Raw genomic sequence first — 12909 nt, 5'->3', positions numbered from 1 at the left:
CGATTGGTTTCCGTAGTCCCCTCATAAGGGGCAGGTCACTGGATCGACCCCCGGGGAGCTAACGCGCTGTGAACCTTGGGGCAGGGCTCTCACAGCTGCAGAGAATTAGTCGGGCCTAATGGTCCCGGACACCCCTGCGTCGACAATAAAAAAAAAAAAAACTATTCAAATCACATTAAAATGTTCAAACGTACGTGAAATGAAAGTGCCCGCTGGGGGGCACTGTACTGTACTGTACTGGTTCCAAAAATAAACAAATCATGTGAGTGAAAGCGCATTGCATTGCATTGCATTGTTGTTTTGATCACAATTCACAGAGAAAGCGAGATCATAACTCCTGTTAAACAACTCATGTAACATCAAACATGCATCAACGTCTCCTTCGATTAAAGTATATAGTAGTAATTCTAAATCAAGCGAGCGAATATCGAACGAAAAAAGAAGAAGAAGAAAGATTCAAAAGTAGAAGGCTTAATGAATTAAATTCGTGCAATCAATCCTCCCCTCGATTGCTAGTACACGTACGCAGCCTAGGCTATAGTTGATCAAACTTAACAAAGTTGAATGAATCTACCAAAAACAAAAAGACAGAGAGAGCGGGAGGAGTGGTTTTTTTTGGGGGGAGAAGGAGGCGTTGAGTGGGTGGGGTGATGCTGCATATCCATGCAAAAGTGGACTGGATTCTCAAAAATCTGCAATCATAACTGGTATCCGTTGACAGGCAATTCATAAATGGAGGGTAAGGTCCAAGTTACTAGTAGCAGTAGTAGTAGTACAAGAAGTAGTGTTGGAGCACTCCAGATCGACTATCGTAGTCCACGACGCGGATGAGCCGGCAGGAATAATGTGATGAAGTTCAGGTGCAGCAAGAGGGGGCGGAGGAGGAGCGGCGAACCCGGGGAAGGAAGGGAATGGTGGCGGAGAGGCATGATCAAGCGGGTGTCGGTGGAGTTGGCGGCAGCAGCCGTAAGACGAGTTAGAAGAAGGGGGGTTTAGGTCCAAGGAGGAGGGGAGGGGAGGCGGATTGGGCGATATTAGGGGAGGGTTGCGGGAAGAAAAGGAGGAGGCGGCGAAGGAAGTCCTGCGGGCGGCAGCTCTTTCACGCTTGTGGGCGTTTTGGTGGCCTCCCAAAGCTTGAGAAGTGCAGAAGTTGCGGGAACAGTAGAGACAGGAGAACATTCGAGGAGGAGTGGAGGAGGATGAAGAGAGCGGGTAGGGTTTTGGTTTTGGTTTTGGTTTTGGTTTTGGTTTTGGTTTTGGAGGGGGATGATGGGGGTTGGGTTCTGCAGCAGGTTGGGTGATGAAGTCGTAGATGATGTTGGGAGTAGTGGGAAAGTGTGGATGATGATGATGATGGAGGTGATGAGGAGGTGGCTCCGCCATTATACACACAGAGTATACATGAATGAGGATGGCGCCGATGATGACTGCACTCACTTCTTATTATATGTATCTACATTCCTATGTATACATGAATCTCTGTGTGTGTGTGTGTGTAGATACAATATATATATATATATATATATATATATATATCAACTGCTACTGGTCTATAGTACAATGCTCTTTAATTAACAACAACAACAGCAACGGCATTCGATTGTTGTGTGGATTAATCTGTTAGTACGTGCAGTGCATCAGCAGCAGATGGAGGATATATATATAGTTTGTTATACATACTCCCTGCTCCTACTGTTATTATGTTAAGTCTCTGGCACTCGGCCAGCCTGCAACTACTACAGTACTCCTCCATTTGTTTTGTCTGTTTGTTAAGAAGAGTAATTTGTTTGTTTGTTTGTTTGCTTGTCTGTTCTGTGGACGCTAATGGATCCTCCATTCACGACGGAGGGGAGATGAGGTGAGGTGGTGGCTCTGGAGATGCAGCCAAAGTACGGCTAGTCCTCGTGTCTGTCTACTACTTCTGCTAAGTGCTAACTCCCTTCCATGCCCTTCACTACTCCGCTCCACCTGGCATGTAATCATACGCTTCTCAATTCCATGCAGCATCATCATCATCGCCATTTCCACACCTGAGTCCCATCCAGCTCTCTCAATTTCTTTTACCATTTCCCCTAGCCAAAAAAACAAGGTAAAGAGAGACTTGACTTGTTGATGATTAAAGAAGCAAATCAAGAAAAAGGCGAAAAGAGAGAGAGGCAGGAGGAGTCTAAAACGCTAAAAAAAAAAAAAAAAAACATTACACTTACTCTTAACACTTACACTTGGAGGGGAATCATCAAATTATAAAAAAAAAAAAGGACGTACGTACAAAAGCATAAAAATGGAAAGGACAGCAAGTGGTAACATTCGATCAGCGGGGCACCCCTGTGGGGTTTTCTATCCCACATCGGTAATGGGGGGGTTGGGGTTTAGGTTTATAAGTCCCTCACAGGACTCCAAAAGTTACCGGCTTTTGGAGTTACTGTGGGGAGTTAGGTTTATTTGCCAAAAATTCTTACTTTCGTAAGAAAATGTCAGAAAGAAAACTCATTCTCAGGGGGCTTGGGGGGTCTTTATCTCTTAGCAGCGGGGCACCCCTGTGGGGTTTTCTATCCCACATCGGTAATGGGGGGGTTGGGGTTTAGGTTTATAAGTCCCTCACAGGACTCCACAAGTTACCGGCTTTTGGAGTTACTGTGGGGAGTTAGGTTTATTTGCCAAAAATTCTTACTTTCGTAAGAAAATGTCAGAAAGAAAAAAAAACATTCGATCCTTTATTGGGCGGAGTGGCAGTTATGTCCAACTCCTCCGAACCGGAAATGAAATGAATTTGTGTCTTGCGCACTCATCTCTCCCATCTTCTCATCAATATCATCCATCATCACATGACCAAACGCATGCGGTATTGCTCCGCATTTTGCCAAAGGGGTTCGTGTTTGCAAATTGCAAGCAAGCATAGGAAAAGCATGGTTTGCCTTGCACTCCTCCTCCTGAACTTCAAATATATCGCAAATTTTCCTCTTATATTGGTTACTCAAATATCAATAGTAACATAATAATACTTTCCATCCCAAATTTTGATAAAAAGACGTTACTACCCTTTTTAAACCGGAATATAGAGCACTTTTGTATATTTTTTAGGCCTTGTATTTAAATCGATTTACTAATTCTTGAAAAAATAGTCATTTATTAGAGATTACAATTATTATATGCATTCAACAATTAGCCAGGGGTATTTTGGGCTTGTAAAATATAGTTTTATCTTAACCGTGTTAACAATGATGTAAGTGTAACCTTAAAGGATAAAAAGCGTACATATTTGAAGTTTAGAGGGATAAAATGTCAACCAAGTTCCACGAATTTCTGGAGAGGAACACAGCCAGCCTAACCTGCACCCAGGGAGGGATTTCTGATGGCCAACTCGGTTCTAATGGATGCTTGGTTAGCATGTTTGTTGTTTCCTATAATGGGACACTGTACTAGCTAGGGAACATGCATGTATGTATGCAGAAGCAGCAGACTAGCAGCATATCATATAGCTCCTGGCTCTCCCGTTTGATGGCTTAAAAACACCATCATCCCTTTTGAAGTTGTAACACCAGGCTAAACACATCATCCTCCTCCCTTTTGAAGTTGTACTTCCTGGTACACTCGTGCTGTCAGAAGAGACCAACACAGAAACAGAGAGAGAGAGAGAGTGAGTGAACGGAGGGATCTGATTGGCCAGCCAGTTACTCGCACGTCGCAACCCACAATTGCAATCAATCCACGCAGATGCAGGCTGGACTTCTTTAGGTGGCATGAGTACCTCGTCACGCATCAAAAATTCACTCTCACGTTTGAACACAAGCAGATGCAGCCAGTAATTCTGGTCGTTTTAGTGAGAGAGCGAGAAGACAAACAATCCCAGAAAAAACACAAGCATATGCATATCCCAACAGTATAAACAAAGGTCATTTGAACTGTAATTCCAAAAGAACTCGAAAACTTTTCGACTCTAACAATAAAGTTCAGTCATTACGATTATGTGGAAACTACCAATATCACTGGAGAACAATTAATCAAATATAAACCCACCATGACGAACTTCAGCCTTGTGTCTGACATTCTCTGCTGACCTCAAAGCTTTATATCAGTCGGCACAACCTAACCAATCTTTCTTATACTTACTTTCAAAGATCAATGACTTCTCATCGTTGCACCATTTTCTTCTTTTCAAAATAGGACTCGGATATATACCCGCCAGAAGGAAAATAGAACTGGCTTCAAGGGCCTTTTTATCTGTCTGGAATAGAGTAACCTGAGTGATTAACCGACCAAACGTCCTAATTCCTCAAGTTTTCCAACCAGTCAGTACAGATATCACTGTAAATATAGGAGCAACCCACTTGATAGAATTTCTTTTCGTTTCCACTATATCCTTTCTTTTTTCAGTTTTTACAGGGGAAAGTGTGTTACAGGCTATCTGCACGGAAAGGGCACTAAGATAAGGCAATATATATGTGTATATACACACACACACACAAAAACATGTGAATAAATCGAGACGCCAATCTACTCGTTTCAGCTGATGATGTCAAAGTATTTTGGATCTTCTGGAAAATGATACTCAATGTTCAACTGCCATGACAAATCAAGAAAACTCAGATTAGATAAGTACATTAAAAAAAAAAGTATCTAGCTGGTTCTTGTATCTATGTAACAACAGCTCTATTACAGAAGGTACAAATATACGGGTAGAAAGGGGACTTAGGAATATATTTCCTCATCAAGTAAAGAAGATATGTAGAGCTGTTAATCGAGCTGAGTCGAGCTCGAGCACATGATAATCGAGCTCGACTCGAACCTCTAATCGAGCTATCTCGAGCTTCACAAGCTGTTCGAGATCGACTCGGTGTACACGGTCGAAAACTCGAGCTCGAGCTCAAACTCGAATTCAAAATCAAGCCGAGCTCTTCGAGCTCGTTTGGGAAATGAACATTAGGGCAAGATCGAAAGAGGAAAGAAAAAATTAGGGCTAGAAATGGGAGAATGAATTAAGTAAAAGTATCAAATACACAATGAAATGACGCTAATGACCCTATTATTCGAGGCTGTCGAGCTTAAACGAGTCGAGCATAGCTCGGCTCGTCTATTAAACGAGCCTAAAGTTGAATTCGAGCTCGGCTCGTTTCTCTCAGTAAACGAGCAGAGTCCAGCCCTTATCGAGCCGGGTCGAGCTCGGCTCGCGAGCTACCCGGTTCGATTAACAGCTTTGTGCATCATAGACATTCAAGATATGAACTTCAGGTTGCTACATCACCCTGCTTATCTAGCCTTAGACCAATTGAAATGAACATGTTTGTATGTCACCCAATTTATCCTTCTTAGGACAGAAAAATAATCAGGTGTGTACTATGCACGAGACATTATGTTGTTCTCAACCGTTATATTTGAGCAACAGGAAGGGCACTCCCAAATCCAACAGTACCAGTTCAAAGCTAGAAAAAATTTGAAAAGAAATATATGCCAAACAGGTTTTAAAACTTCCCAAAATTCTCAGAATTTGAGGACCCGGAATTATTTCTAGCACAGTCCTATCAGACTTCAAACAGTCCAATACTTCTAACATCCATAGGTACGAAGTGATGCACTTTACACATACATGCAACACTTCAAGGAGGTCAGTGCAATCACATATAGTCGTGATAATGTTTACAACGGCCACCTATTACAACAGTAAGTTTACTGGATCATATCCCAAAGCAGAAAATTGGTTTTGTTTAATGAATGCTAGCTCACGAACAGATTAACAGAATCAAAACTTATGCATCAACAAGTAGGCATATTCCCCTGTTTTTACAGCTAAATAGTTCAAACAACATACCTTGCCCTCGTCAGCATCTAAATGTCGCTGAGGAAACACCACCTTTAAATCATTGTACAGATAAAATCTCCGTTCGTCCTTCTTGTCTCTAGTACCATGAGCAATAGATAGGGGATCTGATTTGCTAGTCTGAACTGATTTTGAGCCTTTTATAGGCGAAGGACACAGAAAATGTAGATGAAGTGCATAGCGTAGGGAACCAGCATTACTCGTACTCCTATTGACTTTGGAACAAGAATGTTGAGACTTCCTATCAGTTTCATGACATGCATCTCCACCGTTGCATTTCTCTTTACAACTCTCACATGCAATTTCCTTTTCATCCACTGTTTCACCAAGGCGACTTGTTTCTAAAGCTGAAGTACCCTTTCTCTCCAACTTCACCTCGGTATTGTGCTGCCCTTCTTTCTGACATGTAAGATTTGATCCAACAGAGTCCAGGGTCATCTTCTGACGCAGGAATGTCTGACTTGTACAAAGAGAGGTTTCCAATGTGATCAATTATTAAAACATAGGAGTACTAAGAAAGCAATTTTATTCAGACCAAACAAATGGCTGATTAGCACCAAGAAAGAGAACTATATGCACAGATGGTTGATATAAAAAGTAAAAGAATAGGCATATATATATCTTTATATGGAAGTCCTGAACTTCCAACATCCTCCCCCGGGCGAAGAGAAAAAAAGAGCATTGGGGGAGAGAAGGGGGGCAGGGGGGGGGGGGGTGGGGAAGAGGACGTAATGGAGAGTAACTACGCAGATTCCATCACAAAACATCACGAATTCTTTCCTCTGTCCTTTCTTCCCCAATTTCTTATACAATTGTGCATGCATTATTTAATCACAAGAAGAAGTATATTCTCTAACTCTCACCTTGGAACCAGCTGGCATATCACCCAAATCATAGTTGCAGAAGAAAGTGTGAATAGGTGTCTTTTCTGGGTTGCTTAAGACCTGTGAAAACCAATCCAGCTTCATAGTAAATGTACTTTTAATAATGCTATCCCATTAAAAGCTAGCATATCATTGCGGCAATGGGTCTGTATGAGCATTGCAGCTTCTGCATTTCAAAAGTACTGAACCACACTTAATCAAATATGGATGCCAAGGCACAAAATGAGACCATAAATGGCTAGAAAGGAAAGCAAGAAACAAACAGAAAGTGTAACCCCCAAAGCAGTAGCATGACAGAGAATGAAAGAGAAATCTAAATGTACAAAGCATTAGAAAAGAGCTATTAAATTTACACAACACATATGAAGCCAGTATTATTCATGTTTAGACACAAAACATGAACAAGTTAAAGTGAGAAGTACGAAAAAAAATAGAACCCATAAACACAAATCTGATTTTTCAAAATTTCAAAACTAATGTATAGTGTACGCTAGAGGACAAGTTTTTTTTTTTTTTCAAATGCCCCATGATATGACAAAATTCTGATCATGTACTCAATTATTTTTTAATTTTCACCATCACATTCTGAGCATTTTTTAACTGTGGGTTACAATATTAGTAGGCTCAAAACTGCAACCAAGAAAAAAAAAAGAAAAACCTTTCATCCACCATGGTTATTGGCTTGCAAAACTCACAAAATCGGACCAAAAATAGCAAGTAAACATAGACAAATTACATAAAAAGAGCAATAGAGCAGATTATGTGCAAGGGCAATGATGCAGAGCATACACTTGTTCGGATTTAAAAAGCCCCCATCAACTATAAGGAAGAGAATATAATACCAACTGTATCCGCCCCTTCACTGGAATGCGCAGGCGACTCTTGCTATTTTGAGGATCATCACCAGCAAAACCTCTTTTGAAATTTTGGCCTCTGCAACCGTTTGATGGTGAATTTCCAGCAAGGTTAATGGATGCATAGTATAGTAAGTAATTATCTCCATCAACACTGACAACTCCAAATGGAAGTTTCTGGACTTTAGGAGAAAAATTGCCTCCACTTACGCTAATGACAGCAAGAAATCCGTCTATTCTCTGCAGATTTTCACACGATTTAAGAAAATTAGCACTCCCTCCGTCCCACTTTGATAGTCCTGTATTCCTTTTTCATCTGTCCCAAATTGTAGTCCACTTTCCAATTGAAGAATGTAGTTGTATTTTAATTTTCCTAAAATACCCTTATTCAATGTAAGTAGTTGTTACTATAAACCTACCCCATTTAATGAGAGTTGATCCTTTTTTTACCATCAATTCAAGTTCCCATAAAATTGTACCATATTTAATGTGAGGGTATTTTAGGAAAATAGCAATCTAAATTTACTTTTCCAACAAAGTTAACTACTTTTTCTTAAACTGTGTGAAAAAAGAAATAGGACTATCAAAGTGGGACGGAGGGAGTACTTCTTTGCACAGAGCCAGGTTTCTTCATCATAAAAATCTAGGATAAGATAACTAAACCAAAAAAAGCTAGCTAGATTGCACATTTTATTTCATCAGAATGAAATTAACACCTGACTGTGTCTTCCCATAGCAAGCCGACCAGAAAATAGCGATTCCTCAAATGAGCCAACCAATGATCTTCTAATAGGAAGCCCCCTCAAACTTCTGGACAACTTCATGCAACTGGCTGTAGTGCCAAGATCTTGATAGATAGGCCAACTCCTTCCAGTGTTACTTTCTGGTGATGAAGACTGAATACCTTTTTTGAGACACCGACAATCTTCAAATGATGTGCTTGCTATCCCAAAATCCTCTTCTCTACAAGAACCTAAAAAGCTGGAGACATTCTCCTTATATAAATGTCCCATATTCTCAAAAATGTCTCTCTCACTTTTGATAATTTTTCCTCTGCATGGAACTGTTAATTTTTCAGAAAATCTAGGACGAAGAGGTGATGAAGATAGTGGAGCTGCATTATCATCCTTGGTCAATGCTGGTGTTGCCGAAGATGATGGCCTCACTTTATTCAATCCTCCTAAACAATTAACTTCAGATGAAGGCAGGCAATTAAATGGGATTACTTCATTCTCCTCCAGTAAAGGCCCATCAGTAAAACACAAAGAGGTAGTTTCATGGTAATTACGCATCCCTTTCTGCTCCGAGAACTTCGATATAGGCCAAATAGGTGCCCTGATATGTTTTTTTCTTCCAATGTTTGCTTTTTTATAATCTTGGGCAATATAAAGAGAACGACTGCCATGAGAACTGGAATGAAAAGTGCTCCTACCAATGTCCATAGAATCACCACTAAATTGCTCAGGGAAAAGCATATTATTCAGTGGTGACAACAACCGCTTCCTGACAAAAGATCCACTAGATTCAGTTTCATCAGAGTTAGTGCCAACCACAATATGATCGGCATTGTTGGCTGAAACTCCATTCATTCCACCAGGGAGGATATCCTTTTGGAAAGCTTCAAAACCAACAATTCGAGAAGCAGGAGTGTACATATCCCTCTTGGCACATGGAGATAACGAGTCAATTTTGTCACCAAAATGAGCTCTTGACACGTGACAATGAGCTACCGCATCTACAGAATCCTGCTGAAATGAATTATGAGAAAAGTTTGAGGCCTCCAATGAGGATTTGCGGTTAAAGTCTCCTAATGAAGAACATATCGAATTTCCCCCAAACGGTGGGGTTATAACACCAACATGCATTCCATCCAAGTCACAGGCGCTCACACCAGGCATTTGTGGTGGGCTTGGCAGAAATATACTTGAGGATGCTGTGACATCCTCAGAAATTTCACAGCACGATGAAAGTTGCAGCAAACCCATTACTAGGTATTCTTCAAGACTGAATGCTTCTTGCTCACATACCAAACCATAAGAAGTAACTTTTCTGCTGGCTGACTCCTCTGAAAGTTACAGCCAAGTTTGGATACGGGGAGTGAGGATATTGTGATACACTGCAGAAGAATTAAATGCAAAACCAGATTATCTGGTCTTGTACACAATAAGAAATGGGAACACGAATTTCAGCCTGCTGAAGAAAGCCAAAAGCAACAGTTAAGCTACAGAGCAGCTTCAATCCTAAATCTAGGATAGGCATCCAAATCTAGGCCAATCACTGTTGGATTTAGAGTTTGCAAAAATCTAGCCAAAGAGATATTCTAGTGACTGCATGCAACAGAGAAGAGGTCCACTTTCTCCTCCAGAAAGCGCAAGGAATAGGGAGATCAACTCATAAACCTGAAACCAAGTCCAAAAGCACATGCTAAAACATAATGGAGATATGCATTAAAAGAATTAGTGAGACTATCGTTTGATGCAGCAGCAAGAATATAACCATAGAATTTTGACAGAAGATATATACAATTAATGAAAGGGCAATAACAAAATGCCCACAGTGATTAGAGGAAAAAAAAAATCTGGGAGAGTAAAGAAACTTAGCAGAGGCAAGCGGGTAGTCAGGAGGAAGGAGTGGAGAAGGAAGGCCTTGTATTCAAAAATCCAATCCATAATGCCTACAAATGATTTTGATTATTTCATAGAAAAGCGCCACTACCATGTCTGAGCTCTTGTCCTGCTCACAATTCTATTGCTTTGTGCGTTTTGTTTTCGAAGGATAAGATGATATCAAACCATCAAAAAAAAATGTTGAATCTAATACGGGGACAGAATAGTATAGCACTCCAAGGAAGGACAGAGCATCACAACTCAGAAGACATTGCCGAGACGCAATTTTGGGAACGATTGGCGGCGGACCGACGGAGGGACGGAAAAGTGAACAACAACAGCACGACGACGCACACAACTAATAGCAACAACTTTACTTGTACGGCACACATTCACCAATCACCACACAAAGCCAAAATGAATATATATACTGATGATAAAAAAAATAAGTTTGATGATTCAACAATTAAAGTACTACTAAGTTTGATGATTCAACAATTATTAATCCAGAACCGTATAAAACTGATGAGATGAGCAGTTGCAGAGCTCAAATGGAAGTCGATAGATAGCAGCATTCAGAGACCAAAAGAGTTACAAAACCAAAAAAATGAAAAAGCGATCAAGGTCAGAAACGCACCGAGATCAAAATGTGAACGCCGGCCCGGCGCAAATAGAGAGGGACAGGGAAGGAGAAGGATAGTAGTAGGATCTACTTATATGTATTGTTTGGATTTGGTTTTGCTCACAAAACAAAACATTCTAATTCCATCTCCACACCATCAACCGCTCCTCCTTATTCATCTTTCTTAATTCCTATTTTTACCACTATCTACTGCTACTATCCCATCCTAATTCAACTCAAAAAAATTTTTATTGTGTTTTGTCGAAATTTAGCAGTAATTTTTTTTTTTTTTTAAAAAAAAAGCAACAAAAAATGAGAATAATGACTAATTAATCGAGAAAATGTAGGGAAAGTTTATCTCCTCTTGCGTCTTGTGAGAAATGGAAGGGCTGTGTTTGCTGCGCTTCTTCTTCCTCTTCTTCTTCTTCTGAAGTCCAAACCCAATGCCCAATATGGCAGTACCCAAAAACCCAAAGCCCATGCTCCATTTTCCTTTCCCTCTTTTTTTTTATTTTTATTTTTTCTTTATTCCCGTTTCTCTCTCTTTCCTTCCTTATGCATTTGCTTTTTTTTAAGGAAAAATGGCCAACCAAATTCATTCCATTTAATCCCAAACTTTGATTTTAACCAATTAATGTGATCCTTAAACATAAATTTCCTGGGGTCCAATTGAATCCTTCTACGGCGGCAGCAACACCTGACCACCATTTAATTAAAATCCACTGGAGGATATTTTGGAAATTCCGGTATGGGACTATAACAAATTCCAAATAAATAAATTATGTGTTTTTCTTTTGGGACACTATACTACCGTTTTAAACATTTCGGGACACTGTTCAAATTTTTCAACACTTGTCCCTAGCTCCCTCCTCCATCTCCGCTACCTCTCTCCCCATCCCCGCCCAACGCCATCGTGATGCCCCTCCTTACACCAAACCCACCACCCTCCCTGCTCTCTTACCACCATCCCGCTGTCCCTCTCCTCTCTCCCTCCTTCCCCCCCCCCCTACCCCACTAGCAGCAGAAAACATTACTGATATTTATTTTTTATATAGAAATTGTACATATGAATTAGACTACTAGTAAGGTAGCTCGCAGTAGCGTAGATGCCACCCAAACCCGAACCAAGGGACAAATATGTGTTGAGATTCAGAAGACTCGATGCACCCCAATGAATGAAGTCAAATTCCACTTAAAAGTATACAAGTGAATGGCATGCAATTTATAGTTGCGTATGGTATTCAAACCCCTATCTTTTTTCGATTTTACCATCAACATGTCTCTTGGATCTCGTTGTCTCCTAGTCGGTTGCAAAGGCTCCAGTATGCCGATTAACACTTGTCACCCAATTTGATGTCTTACAGTTAGCAAGGGTTGATTTTCAATCTTTCCTTCTTCTTCAATATTGATAATTTATGGCTGGGGAAAGGGATGTGGAGGGGTGCTGAATTTCTCAGCTTTTCATGATACCCATCCTGCTGGGGAAGGGGAGTGGAGAGGATGGTGGGTTTGGTACTTTGGTGTAGGGAGGCGGGCAGCGCGATGGTGATGGGAATGGGGGAACGTGGCAGAGGTGGTGGAGATGGGCGGAGAGGCTGGCTGGGAGGGTTGAGGTAGGGGCGGAGTGAAAACTAAAATAAGAAAAATTTTGAAAGTACCCCAAAAATTTTTTTTTTAAAAAAAATACCCTTGCTCTCATTTGCACAAACTTTCAGGAGTACACCAATGTGCTTAATCATGTACATACTGGTACAACTCCTTAATATGTAATGGGCATATTAGGAATAAAATATTAAATGACCCAATTCCTATTACCAGGGACAGGGAGGTCTCGTGCACTGTATATAATAGTTAGATATCTCAACTTGATCCATCAAATTGATATAATTTCATTTTAGTCCTCCAAAAATAGCAGAAAATCTCAATGTAGTCCTTTAATAAAAAAGAAAAAGAACTCAAATTTTAGTCAGTTAAACTGAGAAAGTTGTTCCAAATTGATCCTCCAAATCTACGTATTAAAGATGCAGTCCAAATTTATGTATTAAAGTTAGTTAATTTTGGTTGATTATACAAGGATCTAACTACAAATGGAGGAAAACAAAACAAAGTCATTTTAGTTGCTCTCCAA

General features: G+C 40.4%; 2 protein-coding genes across 4 annotated transcripts; both read right to left on the bottom strand.

The window, feature by feature from the left end:
* Positions 1–726: 726 nt before the first annotated feature.
* LOC113752876 (protein enabled homolog) lies at positions 727–1383 on the bottom strand. The gene has a single exon (XM_027296916.1). It carries the CDS (start codon positions 1381–1383, stop codon positions 727–729), a length of 657 nt encoding a protein of 218 aa, XP_027152717.1.
* Positions 1384–3883: 2500 nt separating this feature from the next.
* Positions 3884–11207, bottom strand: LOC113754400. Of its 3 annotated transcripts, XM_027298801.1 has the most exons (6): positions 10797–11207; positions 8270–9952; positions 7542–7793; positions 6679–6759; positions 5807–6271; positions 3884–4560 (listed from the first exon to the last, which is right to left on the bottom strand). In XM_027298801.1, the coding sequence occupies exons 2-6, from the start codon at positions 9536–9538 to the stop codon at positions 4504–4506; spliced, it is 2124 nt and encodes a 707-aa protein (XP_027154602.1). In that variant the 5' UTR covers positions 9539–9952; positions 10797–11207; the 3' UTR covers positions 3884–4503. The 3 variants fall into 3 exon arrangements, with proteins under 3 accessions (XP_027154602.1, XP_027154603.1, XP_027154604.1); XM_027298802.1 differs by lacking the exon at positions 10797–11207 and having other exon boundaries at positions 8270–10546; XM_027298803.1 differs by lacking the exon at positions 3884–4560 and having other exon boundaries at positions 6048–6275.
* Between the last annotated feature and the right edge of the window lie 1702 nt (positions 11208–12909).

Source organism: Coffea eugenioides, chromosome 11 (genome assembly GCF_003713205.1).
Source record: "Coffea eugenioides isolate CCC68of chromosome 11, Ceug_1.0, whole genome shotgun sequence".
NCBI classification, from domain to species: Eukaryota; Viridiplantae; Streptophyta; class Magnoliopsida; order Gentianales; family Rubiaceae; genus Coffea; species Coffea eugenioides.
Note: the sequence above shows the minus strand (reverse complement) of the source record. Positions and strands in the feature narration are given on the sequence as shown.